The following is a 19250-nucleotide window of genomic DNA, read 5'->3' as shown; positions in this document are numbered from 1 at the left end:
CTCACCTGTATTTGAGGGGGAACATAAGTGCAAGGAGAGCCCGGCAGGCATCGGTCAGTCTCTGGTAACTGCTGGAGAGAAACAGGATCTTGTGTTCAGTAAGCGCTGCACAGAAGAGATACAGCACATTGGTGATGCCTGGGAAGAAAGGGAGACAAGAGCACTCAGAAACGAGGGTTCCCCTCTCATACCCCACCAGAGACTACCAATCCCCACCCCCCATCTCCACATTCTGCCCAACAGAGGAGCTCAACACCCTCCTGAAGAGCCACTTTGGGGCCACCCAGGTACACGCTCCCCCAAGGAAGCCCCTCTTCTGAGAGATGCTCAGCAGCTCCCTTGAGCTGCCAGTGTCCTTTAACCAGAGGCGCAGGGCTACCAGCAGCACACCTCTGGGCACTCCCTCCTGCTACCCAGGCTGTTTCTCATGAGATCTGGCCACACGTCTGCAGCCGAGCTGCCAGACTCCTGCCCTCCTGGGAAAGGGAAGGCAAAGCGGGGCCAGGGAGGGCTCAGTCTGAGGTGGCTGCAGCTGGAAGAGAGCCCTGAGCTGGCGAGCCAGGCTCAGGAGCACGGTGGGAAGTGACGTGCAAGGAACTCCAGCCCAGGACTCAGCCAGCTGGCTTTGGCACTGGATGCGATGAGAAGGAGGCATGGGGAGAAGTCTCACCAAGCTGGCGGAAGAGCAGGGCCACGCTGCAGCTGCTGACAGGAAGCGAATCATTGATGGGTGTCTGGATCACCTGCCTGTCCCCTGCTCCCAGCGAGATCGTTCTCTGCAAGAGAAAACAGACTCAGTCACTGGGCATCCACCCAAGCAAGAGGCGACCACAAGTGTGAAGGACAAGCCAGCTGCGTGCCGCCTCTCCAAGCCGGCAGCAGCCTGAATACCTGCCGTGCACAGGGCCAAGGCCGCCGTGCCCTTGGCACAACCCTCGCAGCCAGTGGGGCAGTGTGTCCTACCACGGCACACTGCCTCATGGCAGCACAGCTGGAGCAAGGCTGCTGCAGGAAGAGGGAGGAAGACCCTGCAACAAACACACACCGTGTGCCTGACTGGGGCCACAGGCTAAGGGGAGGGATGAGACCTGCCAAAACAGCTGGCATGAACAACTCCTCAATGGCTGGCCGCGAGACCTGCACTGGAATGTAGCACACGAGAGCTCTCCAGGACCACGCAACCAGAGCGGAACTGTTCACCTGTGCCATGCCCAGCCAGCGCTGCCAGGCAAAGGAGCAGCACCAGCTCCGCAGCCTCTCCTGTCAGACAGGGAGTGCCCAGGCAGTGTGAGCAGGCCTGATGGCTCCTGGTAGAAGGGCTGGGGACAGACAGACTAGGCACAGTCTCATTGCTTCTTCTCCAATACCATTTTATTCCCAGACCTAAGCTCATTCCCAGTGGCACAGGGAACACAACACATCCCCACCCTCTCTCCAGGCTGCAAGGGCTGGGGCAGGACCAGATCACTGGCCCTCTTCTCCTCTTTCTACACCTCTCTAGGGAAAACACTCCCCTGCAATAGCAGGTTTCGCCATGCAACCCACCTCCTTGCTCAGCCCCCTGCAGCCGCAAGAGCTCACGCCACCACAACAGCCCAGATATCTGCTTCTGAACCGCCCTTCTGGCAGAGCAGAACAAGCACCCCTGACCTGGTCTTCCAGACCTTCCAGAGCAGGTCACCATGTTTTCACAACCCCCAGGGGAGCGTGCTCATGGAAAGGCAAACAGTGCACAGCCAGCCTGCTGCGGGGCAGGAACGCATCTCCCTTCCCCAGCGCCCAGGCACACACTCCCCGCTGCCCATCAGCGTGACACAACGCAGACACACGCACAGCTGAGGGTGCTCTGAGACTAACAGTGCCCGAGCGTCCACCGCTGCACCAGTGGCAGCCTGTGCCACCCTCCAGAAGAATAAAAGAGGTCGCTAACGAGGAGAGAGACCCAATGAAAGAAAAGGTGTGCGTACCGCTGCTTCGTCGTCCGCGTCAAGCTGAGATAGAGACAGACAGAGATAGCACAGTCAGTTAGAAACACACAAAGACAGCAAGACAACAGGGAAGACGAACACAGGCAGAGGCCAACAACAAGCAGGAACCAATAATCTCGGAGAGGAGAGATGCACACACGCACAAAGCAAAAGCAAGAGCTACCACACTGGAAAAGGGTGTCTGGACACAGCAGGAGAACAGGTAAAGCACGGGAAGGGAAGTGCCACCAACAGACTGTCCTTCCCGTAGCACACTACTTGTTCCCACAGCATGAATTGATCCTGCAAGAACCGGGAAGTGATAAATAATTGTGCCAAAAAGCACTGTTCAGCGAGCCACAGTGGCTCGAAAAGCCACCCTGTCTGAACAGTCTCTCCTCTCCCGTACTGCTGCTTACACGTCCCGCTGGGGAGGAACCAGATCTGGGCAGATCGCGCAGGAATGCTATGGCTCTCGCCCTCAGCCAGAGCAAACCCAGGATGCTTGGCACAAGTCACAGCCCCCTGGGTGTGGGCAGCACCCTGTTTTCTTCTCTGGAGGACTCAGATATGACTGGCATCCATCCACCTCCTGCAAATACCAGGACCCGCATTGCTCTGGATTATTAAAGGAAGCACCGAACCTATGGCGGGAGCCCAAGGGGCACCGCTCCTGCCCAGCAGAAAGCACCAGCCCAAGAAGCCTGCACAGACACACAGGTTCATGACAGCAGCCTCCCCTCATGGTCACGGGCTGCAGCGGTGGAAGAAAGCTGTCTCTAAGCACCAGCAACCTGCAGTGCTGCCCCAGCCTTGCAAAGGCTCCTCCACTTGAGTGCAGCCTGGGTGAGAGAATTTGATGGCATTTCTTGCTGGGGGAAGTGGAGCTCAGCTGGAAGTGAAGCCACTGCAGGAGACAAGTGCACATCCACAGTTACGTTCCAGGCATTAGCATGGCAGAAGAGCTCCAGGGCATTACGCTGCTCTCTCTGAATGCTTCCTGCCAGAGGGTCCAGCTGGGCTCTCTCCACTTCTGTCAGCTCCAAGTCAGCTCCAGTTAGCACTTCCCTACCCATCCGCTGCTCACACGAGCGAGTGAGCCCAGCTGGCCTTCCTAGAGCAGGAGGAGGACTGCTAGAGGAACACATGGCTCAGAGGGGAAAAAACAGGAGGAGAAACTGAGTTCTGGGCACAAGCGAGGCTGTTGCTCCTCAAGGCCTGTCCATCAGAGATGCTGGCCATGCACAGGCAGAAGCCAGCGGTTTGGAGAGCTCCAAGCTGCTCATCTGGCAAACGTTAGCCTTGCTTGGCCCGTCTCCCTACAGCTGACTCGACCCTGCTCTCACAGATGGCCCGTGACCACTTGGCTCTGGAGCAGTTCTCCAGGCAATCAGGCAGGGCTGAATGGAGGCGCAAGACCTCCCTGAAGCAGGAATGACCAGAGGCCATGGCAATTGTTTGCACAGATCGATCAGTGACTACGTAAGCCAGCTGGCAGTCGAGCCACCCAGTACTCCCTCCTGGAGAGAGCAAGGAGCCCAGATCAAGCTGCCTAGTCATGGCAAGCTGCAGCTAAGCAAAGCAACAAGATCTTCTCAGCTGATGTAGGAGCTGAGTGGCTCCAAATCACAGAGGTTTGTTGTTTCTACTTTTAAGCACTTGGGAAGGCACTGCCTGTGCTAGCCAAGCACTTGTCTGTAGCAGTGTACTGCAGCAGCTCCTCAGTTGCCAGTGCACCAAGCCAGACTCTGCTCACGAGTCAAATCAACCTTGCTCAGCTCACCCCAGCACAGCAAAGCCAGAATACAGCTGAGCAAAACATCCCTGCTTCTGTCAGAGCTGCTCAGGAGGCAGAAGCACAGATAGGTAAGAGGGAAGGGGCAGGTGACCCACCTGAGCTCCGCCAGTGATGGGGATGGTACATGTCAGGAGGTTCCCGATGACATTCTCCAAGGACACACTCAGTCCATCCACGTAGATGGTATAGATCAAACCCAGGCTGTTCTGGAGAGGAAAGCACAGCACAGCTGAGCGTCGGGGTGGGAAGCAGATGCATACAGGTGCAGCTGGGGAGGCCCTCTAGTTTGGAGCACCATTGCATGGAGGGGTTCCCTGTACTTGCTTCCAGACAGAAACACACCCTGTGACAGTCAATTCTCAGGTGTAGTGCTTGAGGTCTTCCCCCTCAGACCTCTCACAGTGAGTCCTCATCAGCAGGACAGGATATTAGCACGTGCTCAGCTTGCTTCCAGCCAGCAACACCCCCCCATTCCAGCACTGACCCCACCAGAGCTGTCCCCAGATGCGTCCCTGGGCTAGAGCTCAGAAGGAGCAGTACAGAGGTGTTTCAAAAAGCTCCGCAGGCAGAGGTGCCTGCAAACAGCTGGACTTCCCCAGCACCCCCAAGCACACCCAGTCTCTGCAGATTTGCATCGGGTCTCCCAGAAACGCCAAGTAAGGGATGGGAAGGAGATTGACCTCTCCACACAGGGCTTCCCGAGACACCTGTCCGGGCCCTGCTCTGCTTGCGGTCTGCCCAGCATTTGGACACTGCCCGTAACAACATGCTTTAACTTTTGGTCAGCCATGAACAGGGCAGTGAGACTAAATGATCATTGCAGGTCCCTTCCAACCAAAATATTCTATTCTATTCTGGAAGCAACACCAGCTCCAGTACAGAGGGAGTTAGGGGGCACAGGCACAGGGCAGCATTCAACAGAAGCTATAATACACAGATGAATAAGGAATTTGAGGAATTTGTCTTCAAGGCATCCTCTGGGTGTTGGTTTTTGTTTAACTCAAACCATCTCCCCATGTCAGTAAGGAAAAGAGAAAACAAAAATACTGCTGCTTTGGAGAGAAGGGGCCAGGCAGGCTACAGATTAACCGAATGAAGAGCAAGCTCACACTCCTGCACATTCACAAACAGTGGTGAAGGCTCCTGGGGTAACGTGTGTATGGCTTGACCTCACCCTGAGCAAGAGGGATTCTCGTAGTCCAGCATCGTGCTGACCAGAGGACCAACGGGTCCAAGTCTCAGGCTGCACAGACCTCTCATCAGAGAAGGGAGGGAGCCACAACAACCCAAGTCTTATGCTGGGGAAGTAACAGGCTGCACTTCAGACTCAGCCAGTGAAACCTGTCCATTCACCCAAAGAGCAAAGGCAGGGTTTCCACCTGTTGACCTTCTCCTGGCAGGGACAGGGAACAGCGACAGGAGAGGCAAACCCTGCTCAACAGTCAAACGCAGCATGTCCTGCCATGAGCTGAGCCTGAAAGTGGGGCTGCTTTGGCTCCCCTCAAGCAGGTCGGAGGTGTGTGGCACTCTCTGCTGCAAAGCAGACCCTGCTCCCACAGCTGCCACACTCAAGAGACCTTCAGGGGATACCCAGGGACATTTCTGGTTTTGTATCCCAGCTAAGGGGGAAACGACCCAAGGCCCAGAAGAACAACAGGACCGTAGTGCTCTTGGTGCTCATCTGTTCCTCAAAAAATCCCGAAGGCAAGTAATTCAAGCAACTGAGCAATGAAATCAGGCAGCTAAACGTGCAATGCAAATGTTACTGGGCCTCCTAACAGCACCAGCCAGGGAAGACGAGCAGTCAGGTACGCAAGGACCAAAATGAGCCGGGAACAATTTCAGCGCAGTCCCCAGGGGAGAAGCTCTGGCAGGAAAAGTCTGTCCTTTGGAACAAGTTAGCTGATCCACTTTCTTCCAGAGTCATCCCCAAGCAGAATGGCTTTTGCCACAGCCCAGATGACCTCACTCTGCTCGCCCAGGCTTGAGAAAATGAACAGCTCCTGTGTTTCCAGTTCTACAAAGGCCAGGTGCGGTAAACCCCATCCCAGATGTGAAGATGACCATATGATGTAACTGCTTGCAACAAGGGAAACAGACTGATGATGCAGGCTCATTCCAGATCACATGCTATGCTCCCTTCCATCTCAGTCTTACTGTTCCCGCTTGCTGGAAGGGAGCTGCTGTTTTAACACCACCCATCAGCCAAGGCAGGCTTGACTTAGGCTCAGACAACTTCCCCAGTAAAATACCTAAGTGTACAGACTTTTTTACTGCAAGGGTGGATGAATACTGATACAGGTTGCCCAGGAAAGCTGTAGTCTCCATCCTTGGAGATACTCAAAACTCAGCTGGACGATACCCTAGCCAACCTGCTCCAGCTGACCCTGCTTGAGTAGGGGTTAGTCCAGAAACCTCCAGAGGTGCCTCCAACCTCAGGTACGTGGTTTGGAGCTGTGAGTCTGTCAAGCCCTGATTTTCTGCTGTTTGAAGCAGCTCCAGGCCAGAGAATGGAGTGATTTATTTTTTTCCCTGTCAGTTATTAATGCCTTGAGCACTGAATGCCCTGAGGGAACACCATGTGCTCCCATTCAGAGAGCTGGCTGTGAACAAGAGGTTCAAGAACAGGGTAGAGCCCAGAATCATATATCCTCACACTGGGAGGGGAAAAAGGAAGGACATAGCCTGGCCTGATGGAGAACACTGCCCTCCTACAAGCCCAGCACCTGGACAACCCAGCAGAGAGCCCACAATAAATGCTGGGGGGATTCTCCCTTTGAACCAAGGGAGCAGCAAGGCAGGCAGGCTGCTGGGTCCAGAGGCTGCTCACACCCCACCTGCCCCAGAGCTGTGGGCACAATATGCATGGAGGCAGTTTGTAAACACGCCAGCCTGCAGCCTGTGCCCTACCGAACCTTTTACAGCCACATAATGCAGCAGGTTTAAAGAAAATAAAGATGGCAAAGATAAACGCTCCCACAGGAATGGGTTGTTTGTCACAGTTTCTCTATTCACAAAACTGGGTCAGGGCCACCAGCTGCTTGGCGTGGCCGAGTCCCTGGCTTGCTGTTCTGCAGTCAGCCGTTCAGGTTCAGCTGCTGACCCGCCTTGTGGAGCCGGACCGGGATGCAGAGAGCAGGCTGGGGACAGGCTGCTCTCCCACGGGGTGCTGTGCCAGGGTGCTCCTACAGTTCCTGCTCCTGGCAGCGACTACCTGGCTCCTGGCTGCTCCCAGAGCCAGGAAGTCTTCACTAACGTTGCTCTCCTCTCCCGCCCAAGCAAGGGCCCTGCTCCCCCCTGCCCCAGCCGCAGTGCATTTCGGACTTACCCTGAACACCTCTGCATGGTCCAGCCGCGACACCAGCACCAAGCTTTTGGGAGCAAAGAGCTGCGCAGGTTGAACGGGAGATGATGGCTCCTCTTCCTCCTCCTCCCCCTCACCATTCCTGGGGTGGCTCTGAGGCTAGAGAGACACACATCAGCCAAGTCCCAGGGTTAGGAAAAGGATGCTCTTCCCTCTCCCAAGCTTCTGACGCCAATGCCCAGATCCCTCCAACACAGGGAAAGCAGGAACCACTGGCCAAAGCCAAAGGCAACCAGATGCTGTTAACCACCCTTCCCAATCTGACCCCGGCAGCCCACAGTACCTGTGCACTTTCAACAGCCTCCCAGAAGGTGAAGCAGGCACAGTAATGCCGCTCTGAGTTGATGTCGGTCAGCACAGCCACAAAGAAGGTGGGGGGGTTCCTCTCCGTGAAGAGCTGCCAGCCGCTGGGCTGGCAGAACTGCAAGAGAGGGCAGGGAAGGGCAGTCAGAGGGGCTGCCCTGCCCGCACCGCTGCCCCTCGCTCCCCCGCATCACTTCAGCAGCAGGAGCCTGGAGCTTTGGTGGGCTGGACAACGTGAAAGCAAACCACCAGGTGCCAACACCACCGGGTAGCAACTCCTGGGGACAGGGAGCTTGGTGTGGCACCACATCACCTATACAGTATATAAGAAAATGGCTGTGCCAACTTTCCCGGCAAAGGCTGCGGCACCCACAGCCGCCACAGTCCGGGAGCAGGGAGAGCACTGGCCAGAGCATCCCGTCCCCTCGGCAGGGGACAGCCGGGCAGGCGCCTTCCCCTCCTCTCCACAGGGACAGCAAGAGCTGCTTGGAGAAACCTAAGCTGGAAGGAAGAGTGATGGGACACCCTGGCCAAGCTGGGCACTCTCCACCACCTTACACCCATCTTAGAGCCGCAGGAGCTGCCCCAGCACAGGGGCCGCGAGGAGCTGGGCTGCGCTGTGCAAGGCAGCCACCTGCAGCCGGCATCAAGCCTGCGAGGCTCGCTGGGCTCTGCAAAGTCCTCGCAGCCCACCACGGTGCCAGGCAGCCGCACACGGACACTGCACAAACTCTAGGAAGGGAAGGAAAGGTGACCGACACACTGCCAGGGCTGGGCTGAGCTCCCCACTGGACAGGGCTGCCTCCAGGCACCAGCATCTGCTCCGGGAGATGGCACTCCTCCCTCGGGGCCAACAGCTGGAAAACACCCAGCCCAGGCTGCACCCACACCGAGCTTCAAGCAGCTCTGAACACATTTTACCGGTTTCTGGGGACTTTCCAAACACCCTCCCAGGGCTGGTGGGTAATTCCAGCCAGCGGCCCCAGGACTGCCCCTGGGTTTTGAAGTCTCAAGGGATTTTTCTTTATTTCCTCAGCATTCTACATTCGGCTGGTGAGGAGCGGTGGAAAATTCCCGACACTTTTGGGACCTCACCATGAGCGGGACAGCTCAGCTCCTTCTGAGGCTGCAGCCCGATGCACTGTGAGGACAAGGCAATTTGAGCAAACCCGAGGATGAGAATAAGGTAGCAATGAGGCCAGAGCGGCAGAAAGGATGCCACAAAGCTGCAGAAATCGCTGCTCCAGCCCATACCCTTGCGAAATCAAAGCTGGTTTCAACCTGTTGAAGTTTTCCGACTGTTCACCCCTCCACGTGCAGGCACACACTGCCGCATGGACCCCCCTCTGCTCCCCTGGGCAGCCTGGTGCAGCCACAGCCATAGGAGCTGGACATCCGCCACACTGCACAAGCTGGCTTTCTTCAGCTGCCCAGAGGTACGGCAGCGGGAAGGTGAGGCAAAAGCATTCGCGCAGCTGCTTCCCAGAATCTGCCACAGATGTCCCTGTAAACATGAGTCCCACGGCCTCTTCTTCCTGGTGCCATTTTCAAACCAGCCTGCCTCCTGCCCAGTTCCCCTTGTCGGCGCGCCCAAGGGGTACGGCTCAGCAGCTATCAGGGCAAGCACACAGCGTCACTCTCCCAACAAGGGGGTTCCTCCCTTCGCTGGGCTCTGCAATGAACCCATAGCTCACCGCTCTGCACAAACATTTCCGAGACATCGCAGAAAGGATAAGGCCAAAGCACACAAAGCTTCTGCCCTCAAGGAGTTTGCTGCTGGGTCCCACCCAGCACCTCCCGACTGCTGCATCCTGGTGCAGAGGGATGCACTTCATGACCATGGTGTCATGAAGTGCATCCTGTGGAGACAGGTATGTGCAAGCCACATCTCGGGGGCCAAGCGTGCTCATCCTGAGGCCTGAGAAATGGAAGTTCATATTCCCTGGAGTGCTCCTCTACTCAGGATGACATCAACTTCACCATAACCAGCAGGCACAGGCTCACTTCTGTGCCAAGGAGTCTCAGCCCATTCCAGAGGCAACTACACCACCGCTAAATAGGTGCAGGGAAATGATGGCATGACACAAACGTGAATACACTTCAACCTCTTCACTCAAGGTTACACCTGCTCAGGCCAAGGCATAGCTCCACCACCTCCTGTCCCTGACGTGTGAGCTCAGCAAGGGCCCCCAGAGCCCTGGGTCCCACCATGAGAGATGCAGGAGGCTCCTGACACCCACCTGGGCTCCAAGCCGCTCTGGGACTCTTCCCAAGCCACAGGATAAGAGGTCAGCTTCCTAAAAATAGCACCTGCTAAGAGCACGGCTCACTTCAAACCACAGCAGGTGACACCCCGGATCAGGTCATGCTGCTGGGGTATACGCCCAGGCTATGGCCTGGAGTCACTTGCAGCCCCATTTGATTGCACTCAATGCTCCTCGGCCGATTTATCCTGCAGAAGTCCCTATCCCTGCCCATGGCAGGGGGGTTGGAACTAGATGGTCTTTAAGGTCCCTTCCAACCCAAACCATTCTGTGATGCTAAGTCAACATAAAGCAGCCACATGTTTGTAAAGCACCAGGCACACAGACATCTGACCTCCACAACCACTGCCTCATTTTGAGCTAGATCCTCTAGAAAGGACAAACATTCTCCATGAAAGACAGGCACAAGTTGGCTGGTGATTAGAACAAGTGACCCTCAGAAGCAGCCTGACTGTGACCAGCAGTGGCATGCGTCACTCTGCGACGCGAAAAGTGCCATAGTTAAACGAAGACAAAACTATGGCCCCCCACACTGAACTGAAGATCTCCGTGGGTGCTCACCCCATACCCATTCCCTCCACCACTTGGGCAGACCCAGCACTCCCAGTGGTCTGCCCCAGGCGGTATGACCCGCTGCCCACACAGCCCACGCCTGCCAACGCAGCGGCGTGGTGCAGTAACATGGCACATGCTGCCAGGGCTCCACGCTGCCGCCGGGGTGTGCAGGACCTGCTCCGCACAGCGAGCACTGCAGCAGCCATGCTCTCTCTTACAGCACATCTCGGTGCTGCTGGGTGCCCATGGAGAACAAGAGCGAGCTGTAGAAGAGAAGAAAGTCTCAAATCTTGGATGAGTGAGGTGTTGATGGAAGTGACAGACCCGGAGGATGGGCTGCAGCTCCCCTACAGACCAGTGCTGCTGGATGCCCCAGCTGGGATGCACCAAAGCCTCTCCAGAGCAACAGCCCTCCGTTTATTTGGAAAAAACCCACAGGAAGGCAGAGCTGCGTGCCGGGCTCTGCAGACACTGCCTAGAGCAGTTTTAGCAACAAAACCAACCTCTCATGACAACATGTTTGTGTCTGTCTGGCAAGCCTTGTTTTCCACAGCATTGCACGGATCAGCGCTGCTTTACCACCTTTTCTTCTTCCACCAGTTACATCACAAACTTGGCCTTTCCCAAGTTTGCAAGGATCCATTTGGCAAGGATCTAGCCTACCGTGTCCCAAGACATCCTCCTAATCATTTATTTCCACCCTGGAAAGCTAAGGGAGGGCAACACAACACTGCAGCAGAGCTGGCTGCCAGGCAGGAGGGATGACACGAGGAGCCACCAGTCACCACCATCCCACTGGACAAGGAGCTGCCCACTCCACTCCTGATCAAACCCACGGCGAAGCGTGGGGACACCTCTCCTCTCTCCTGAGAGCAGCCAAAACAGCCGCTGGCTGCACGGGCTCAGCTGCTGGCTGCCCACCTCAGGTCCCTCCATGCCAGAGGCAAAGAAAAGATCTGTTGGTTGAGATGGATGCACCAGATGAGGCTCCACTCAGCCACCACCATCTTACAAACACAAAGCAAGAAAAGAAGCTTTTCTGCGAGCAGCCAAGTACATTACCACCCCCTGGAATTACAGACCCTGGCCCAGGCCTGCAGACCCTGCCCCACCAAGACCCCCATGGGGGGCCAGGGCAAGGATGCAGCGTTCTCCTACAGATGCCTCTGCCCAAGTGCTCCCGGCAGCCAGGCAGCAAACCTGGTACAAACCTATGCTCACCGTCACCAAACAAGGAGACTGAAGCTGCAAACACGCAGGCAATTACCTGCTGGTTGGAAAACAAAAGGCTCTCACTGTTTAACCTCAGAGAGAAGCAGAAACCCCAACACTCTCCAGTACGCAGGTGCCAAGAGGGAACACTGGCATATAGAATCATAAAATGATCGGGGTTGGAAGGAACCTTAAAAATCATCTAGTTCCAGTCTCCAGTATGCTGGCTCGGGTGCCAGTGCATGCTGGCAGAGGCAAAGCATGTCTGGAGGCTTGGATGGACCCAGTAGGTGTGATGACACAGTCTGCACTACGCAACAACCGTCCACAAGCAGCCTTAAGACATGGGAAGTCCCAGAGTCACAGAATGGTTGAGGTTGGAAGGGGCCTCTGGAGATCACCTAGTCCAGCCCCTGCTAAAGCAGGTTCTCCCAGAGCAGGCTGCACAGTCACGTCCAGGTGAGCTTTGAATGTCCCCAGAGAAGACGACTCCACAGCCTCTCTGGGCAGCCTGTTCCTGTGCTCTGTCACCCCCACAGTAAAGAAGTTCTCCTCATATAAATATAAATAGCACACTGTGTTAATCAGACCTGCGGGGCTGTGGTACAGCAGGATGTAAGGACCAGTGCTGCAGGTGGGATGTGAAAGGGAGAGGAGGAACTGCACTAATTGTGGCCAGAGCAGAAGGAACCAGTGGGCACAGTGCACTGCAGCACACACTGACAGCCACTGGTCCTAGCAGGGATCACCACCCCTGTAACACACACCTCGCTCGGTACCGCCACAGGCACTGCAACCAGTAACCCTGGTTACCTGTGGCTGGTATACTGCAGTTCCACCGGCAGTAACAGCCCAGTTCTCCCAGATGCCCCAGGGCCTGGGATCCTGCTCCCCCAGGGTGCCCACACCAGGCTGGCGAGGGCAGCTAGCACAACCCACCGTGGACTCGAGGGCTGCCGGGAGAGAGTTCTGGCCTGGGAGGGAAGGATGCTGCCACAGAGGAGACACGTTCACATCCTGTGTCTCTCTTCAGAGGAACTTCCACCCATTAAAATGAGATATTTTTGTTTGGAAATGCTGTCAGATGGCGCGCAACGGCAGAAGCTACAAATCCAAGCTCCCTACACACTCCAGAAAACCTTCTCCCCCAAAAAGCTGTTAAAAAGAAACATAGCAGTGACTGCAATGTAACGTACCATGCAAAACCCCCCAGAGTGGGCTCAGTCAAATTTTTGGAAGCTGCCTTAATTTCAGCCATACGTGCTGTTCACCCAGGATGCCTCCTGACAGCTTGTGGGAAGCCTCAGAGCCACCCCTGGCTCCCAACAGGACGGGGCTCCAATTGTTTAAATTCCAGGGATTTTTTGGCTGGACAGTTTGACCCTTGGGAAAAAAAGCAGCTTTCCTCTTTCTTGGGACAGTTCCCAAGTCCCCTGCGGACAACCAGGAAACACTAACCAGAAAAATAATATATATTTTTGCCTCAGACAAAACAGCACATAGAAGTCCAAAATTGTGCTGGAGTTACAGTGAGCACGCAATAGGAAGATAAGCTGGCCACCACCGCTGATCCCAGTGACTTGCCATACTTGCTGGTGGGCACATGGCATGTGGTGGCTGCAGTGGCAACTGCTGAAGCCAAGTGCCCAGGACAGGGCAGAGGAATGAGGACAAGGATCAGAGATGTGTCCCACTCCGCTCCACAAGCTGGTTGCACACAAAGATGGAGATGACCACCAGCTCTGGATAAGGCCATGAAACATGGTGGGCAGCCAAGAGCAGGATGAGTCCAAATGGGCAAGCAGGGGTGGCCACAGGTCTACCACTCAAAAAACGAGCATTAAAACAGCACAGGGAACTTGCCCAAGGCCATGAAACAAGACACTGGCTGGGCCACCAAGGCAGCCCTCACATGGACAGTGCACGTTCAGAGATTCCAACTCACAGTCCTCAAGTGCCCATGACACTTCTGCTCTGAGGAAATGAGCTCCCAAGGCCAAGGCCATTCCCTCAGCAAAGCCCCGGGGAAGCACAGGCACCTGGAGCAGAAACAGGGCAGGTTGCTCTTCACTATAGTGGGTACCCAGGTCTCCTGGCCAAAAGAAGTGCTCTGGTCAGGGCTGCAAGCATGCCCTTCAGCAATTCCTGCTCAAACAGGGAGGTGCAAACCCTCTGCGCACACCAACGGAGGCAGAAAGGGCTGGCTGCTCCTGGCTGCCTGCTCCAGGGGAGGACAGGGGCTCTCAGCTGGCCAGTGTCCCCGCACTGACCATCACGTGCCGGCCTTGCAGGCGCTCACACTTCCCAGCATGGAAAAGGTACTTGCAAGGCCTCGAGGAGCCCTGGGGCGAGGATAATCCCAGCACCGTGGGGCTCATAAGGCAGTGAAGGAAGCTGTAAAGCCTTGTCTGTGTCTGGGTTTTGTACCTCAGCTGGAAACAAGGAAGCAGGGACAGAGAGAGCAGCAAGGAGGAGGAGAGCAGTTTAGAAGGGGACTCAGTTCAGGGGTGAAAAGGGGTCTGGACAACGGGCAGCCCAGCCCACTCACTTTTGCTGGCAGTGCGACACCAGCTCATCTCCTTCAGAGCTCCTCAATAGCAGCACCAATGCAGCAGGGAAGGGTTTGAGAAGAACGTCCACTCAAATTTAGCAGCTGAGGAGAACAATCCTATTATCCTTGTTAGTTAAAAGCTGGTTTGCAAAGAACCCACGCAGTGCCAAATTAGACTGGGTGTGTCACTTTATGGGTACGACCCAGCAATGATTGCAACCTCAAAGGACTCACAACAGCAGGCGAATGTGTCCGGACGGCTGCGGAAGGGATCTAGGGTCCAGGCACCCTCCTCACCGGGCGGATGCAAACAGAGCACACCTGGGCCTGCCGGAGGGTGAGCCCATGCTGCCAGCCCAAGGAGGAAGGCGGTTTGCTCAGCAAAGCACTTGGAAGAGGCCTGGCAACGGCAGAGTCCTGCTGTTTGTGACGGGGCTATTTATACTGACACTGCATCTGTGCAGCTCCTCTAGGAAGCATTCCAGCGTCCCCAGCAGCTGATCCCAGAGGAGGAGGGGGAGCAAAGTGGCTGGGAGCGGAGCCAGCCCCAGGCGGGGTGCACAGCAGCGACTGACTCTGGATAGCTCTGCCGCAGCATGGCTGGGAGGTGGCATGCTGGATCCCACAGTTTTCCAGAGCTGGAGCTGTGTTGGGGGGGAGGTGGGAACCTCTCTCTCATGGGCTCCCCCAGTCAGACCCAGCAGTGCCCAGTGATATGCATGCACACAGTGCCATGACATCACCTGCCCCACATGCTGGTCATGCTTCCCCAGGGCCCCAGTCCCGAGGGACAGCACACTCACCAGCTCGATGCCTTGGGGAAAGGGGTTGTCCTCCCAGTCCTTCTCCGGGAAACGCTGGAGTATCTGTCCCTGTCCATCCCCACTCCCTGCAGAGACAAGAGGGGGATTAGAAGGCAGGCAGCAAGTACCCAGCTGGCAATTTCAGCTTCCAGTAACGCCAGGCTGGAAGCAACACCAGGATGCTCTGGCACTGTGTCAGCCCAACACAGGCAGCACAGAAGAGACCCTGGCCCCTTCCACAAACACAGCTGTATGGCAGCACTGCCCCTGCTGCAGCGAAAAGCGCTGGTTTTAATAGAGTCGAGAGCAAACAGCTCACAAACTTGTTATCTGAAAGTGTGTAAGAGGCAAAGCAGAAGTGCAGCAGATCTCTGGTCACGTTCAAGTTTCCTTCCTTGTGTCGCTAACACAAGATCATACATACAGATTTTGAACTGTAATTCATTGCTCGTTATCTACAATCCGGCACTTGACATTTTCCCCGAACAATGGCATGACGCTGCTCGGTTTTACTTTCAGGTTCCCCCAGAGCTGCCATTTCCCTGTGGCTTTCTGGTACCTGAAGCCTGCCCCACTGCTGGGGGGAGCACTCCCACCCACGCCTGTCCACCAGCCCACATAACCCAAATAAAGAAACCTGCTGTTCTCCCAGATCATGCCCTTATCTAGCTGGGCAGGCAAGCACAGGGAACAGCACCCTGGGGAGTGGGCCAGCCCTTCTGGTAGCAGCCAGCTCTTGGGACAGCCTGAAGCAATGGCTAAACCACTGCTGAAATTCCCGCGGCGTTCGCAGCCTGCAAGGCTGGGGAAGCACTTCTATGCTGGCCGTGTCCTTTCAGCAATGAAGCTGCTCATGGTAAAATCCTCCAGTGGATCAAGCTGGAAATCCTGAGAAGGATCTTGCTCCTGCCACAGGCTAGGCACAGCCAGGGAGGCAGGCAGCACCTGGAAAGGGGGGCTGTTTCAGTCCCTTGCAAAGCTGCTGAGGGACTACTGCATCCACTGCATTGTCCCGGGGGACCACCACCTCTCCTGTCCCTTACAGCAAGGCCTGCTGTCTTTGCGAAGACAAGCACCACCAGCCTTCCTCTGGCACAGTTGGATTTTGGCCTTGGGACTGCTGATGGGTCCAGGTAACAGGAGAAGCTTCACCAGAAGACGTGCACCACTGAAGGACTATTTCTGGCACCAAGACCTGTTTCTACCACTCCACTTACCACCAGCCAGCCACAGCTGAATTTAGCAGAACAAGGCATCAGAAAAGTTACCACTTATAGTCTGATGACCAAAATGGAAAGGTCAGTGCCAAGCTGTGAAGAAAATAGCATCAAGCATCAGGTTAACCAAGTCTCCCCCCTGGCCAGGTCCCAGCGCCACTGACAGCATCAATCGCTGCAAGGTGCTCACAGCCAAAAGCACTGAGTAAGACCTGCCTCCTCCAAGTGCAAATGACCTGGCTCAAGCTTCACAGACAGGAAAAATCCTTTTAGACGCACACGTCAGAATTACAGCTCTGCAAGAGTCTGCCCCTGGCGAGCACCCCCAGACCTGTGCCCTCTGCGACAGCTTGCTCCAGCAGCCTTGCTACAAGTGCACGTGTCTTCACTCTCACTCTCCTGGTTGCAGGGGAAACAGATAGAGATCATCCTCAATGCAAACGTAGAAATTACTCCAGAAGTTGTTTAGAGCAAGGGGAAACATGATCTCCTCGGTTTTCTCAAAATCAAGTGCTGCCACGTTATTTACCGATATGTGACCTAAGCACATCCCGATTTTAGCAACTGTCATTAACAAGCAGTCTGACTTACAAATTCTGGCCACCCAAGCCACGTGGTGCCTTCAGAGCATCACAGGATGTTCGGGTTGGAAGGGACCTCTGGAGATCTCCTAGTCCAGCCCCTGCTAAAGCAGGTTCTCCCAGAGCAGGCTGCACAGTCACATCCAGGTGGGTTTTGAATGTCCCCAGAGAAGGAGACCCCACAGCCTCTCTGGGCAGCCTGGTCCCATGCTCTGTCACCCTCACAGTAAAGAAGTTCTCCCTCATATTCAGGTGGAGCTCCCTGTGCTGCAGTTTGTGCCCGTTGCCCCTTGTCGTGTCGCTGGGCACCCCTGAAAAGAGCCTGGCCCCGTCCTCTTGGCACTCGTCCTTAAGGTGTTTGTAGACATTGACAAGATCCCCTCTCGGTCTTCCCCAACTGAAACAGGCCCAGCTCCCTCAGGCTTTCCTCAGAAGGGAGATGCTCCAGCCCCCTCATCCTCTCTGTAGAGCTGCTGGCCCCTCTCCAGCAGCTCCCTGTCGCTCTGGAACTGGGATGCCCAGCACTGGACACAGCACTCCGGACGAGGCCTCACCAGGGCAGAGCAGAGGGGGAGATCCCCTCCCTCGCCCTGCTGGCCACGCTCCTCCTGATGCCCCCCAGGGTCCCAGGGGCCTTCTTGGCCACGAGGGCACACTGCTGGCCCAGCGGCAACGTGCTGCCCATGAGACCCCCCAGGCCCTTCTCCGCAGAGCTGCCTCCCAGCAGGTCAGCCCCAGCCTGTGCTGGTGCACGGGGCCCTCCCTGCCCAGGGCCAGGACCCTACACATGCCTTTGCTGAACTCCATGAGGTCCCTCTCCACCATCTCTCCAGCCTGCCCAGGTCTGGCTGAATGGCAGCGCAGCCTCTGGTGCGTCAGCCGCTCCTCCTAGCTTGGTATCACCAGCAAACTCGCTGAGGGTGCCTCTGTCCCTTCATCCAGGTCACTGATGAGCAAGTTGAAAAGGACTGGACCCAGCACTGACCCCCGGGGAACATCATGAGCTACAGGCCTGCAGCCAGACTCTGCACGTTGATCTCAGCCCCCTGAGCTCTGCCGTTCAGCCAGTTCTCAACCCACCTCAGCGCCCACTCGTCCAACCCGCACTGCCTGAGCTCCCCTCCGAGGGTCTTGCGGGAGACAGTGTCAAAAGCCTTGCTGAGGTCAAGGCAGAAACATCCACTGCTCTCCCCTTGTCTACCCAGGCAGGTATTCCATCACAGAAAGCTATCAGGTTGGCCAGGCATGATTTCCCCTTGGCAAATCCATGCTGATTGCTCCTATGACCTTTCCTCATCAGCTCCTTAGGCAGCCTGTTATGATTACTCCTTACCTTCCTACTTCCCATCATTCAACACACGCAGTGTCCAAGCCACTCACTGGCCATATCAGGCTGTCTGATCAGTGTGTCCCTTCCTCTAGACGGGAGCTGAACCAGCCCCGTCGATTCTTCTGCTGTCCCTAGCCGAGATGCCTGGGAAAGCACGTGTGCCTGCAAACATCAGCTTTCACACAGCTGCTTCACTTTGCATCTTCCTTCCTGCCTCCTCCTGCCACTGTGCTGCAAAAAGGCCGGCACAACTTAAGGTGACACCTGTTCACTGCTCCTGGGGCAGCCTGTTATGGTCTAAATTAGCGTTAAGTTATATTTGGAAGCTTATGAGATGTTATCATAATACAGGAAATTCTAAATAAGCAAAAAGTTAAACACTCAGCTGACACAACACAACCAGATGACCTTAACTCTCAGGCAGGCCAGCAGCAGTGAGCACTGGCATGCCAGGGATGCTCTCTGGGAACGGCCGGTTCTCAGTCTGGTGGGGTCGTGGCCAAGCGAGGGACTCCCCATCGCCTCCCTCACTCCTGGTGTCTCTTAACTGATGTGACAAGAGGAACTGGCTGTGAACACCGTGCAGAAAGACTAAGCCAGGACTCCATCTCCTGAGCCACGGGGCCCTGTTTCCAGAGTGTTTCCAGTCCCCTGCAGAGAGGTGTCCACCTCCCCTGGAAAACTCACCCAGCAACTGCCTACCAGCTTGCAGGAAAAAAGCTTCAAGGTTGTGCTGATTCACAGCAAGGTGCACAGCAGCCAGCACAAAGATGTCACAGCCCCAGCTGCCCAGCACAGGTGATCCCGGTCTGGGTCCCAGTGGCCAGGCTCCTGGGAAGCCACGGGGTCTGGCCACAAGGAACCCAACCAGGCAGCAGCTTCTCCAGCCACTGCGGGAGCTGGACTTTCTCTGTGGAGAATGCTGCAATGACAGGGTGAGAAGAGTTGCAGGAAAAGTTAATTTTCACATGCTTTTTAGGCAACAGATCTTGTCTGGAACAAGTCCTTTTCCAGCGCTTGAACCTGAAGCCCTCTGCTCTCAGGTTACTGAAGCACAGGAGGGTGTTTCACCAAGCAACACGGTACACCCAGTACAGTCAGACTCCAGAAATCAGTCCTTCTGCAGGCTCAGACACAGCTCCCACACCCCTGAACCTCACAAATTCAGTATGATATAATACAGGGGAACGCGAAGCTCACAAGTCCTCAACACGTGAGCAAGATGTGCTTCAGGCTTCCTTCGCTCCTGGCTTCCAGCACAGAGGCTGGGGGTGCCTAGCTCTGCCAGGAGAGAGCAGGGGGATT

At 55.8% G+C, this 19250-nt stretch overlaps 1 protein-coding gene across 1 annotated transcript in view; it reads right to left on the bottom strand.

Annotated features, from left to right (window-relative positions):
• SBF1 (SET binding factor 1) overlaps positions 1–19250 on the bottom strand; it is an 87761-nt gene that overhangs the window by 26041 nt on the left and 42470 nt on the right. Inside the window, 6 exon segments of the mRNA XM_037388699.1 lie at positions 6–138; positions 671–776; positions 3861–3971; positions 7094–7228; positions 7413–7550; positions 14818–14903. Of these exon segments, the coding sequence (XP_037244596.1) occupies positions 6–138; positions 671–776; positions 3861–3971; positions 7094–7228; positions 7413–7550; positions 14818–14903 (709 nt within the window).

This window comes from Falco rusticolus, chromosome 5 (assembly GCF_015220075.1).
Source record: "Falco rusticolus isolate bFalRus1 chromosome 5, bFalRus1.pri, whole genome shotgun sequence".
Classification (NCBI taxonomy): Eukaryota; Metazoa; Chordata; class Aves; order Falconiformes; family Falconidae; genus Falco; species Falco rusticolus.
This window is presented reverse-complemented; position numbering and strand designations above follow the sequence as displayed.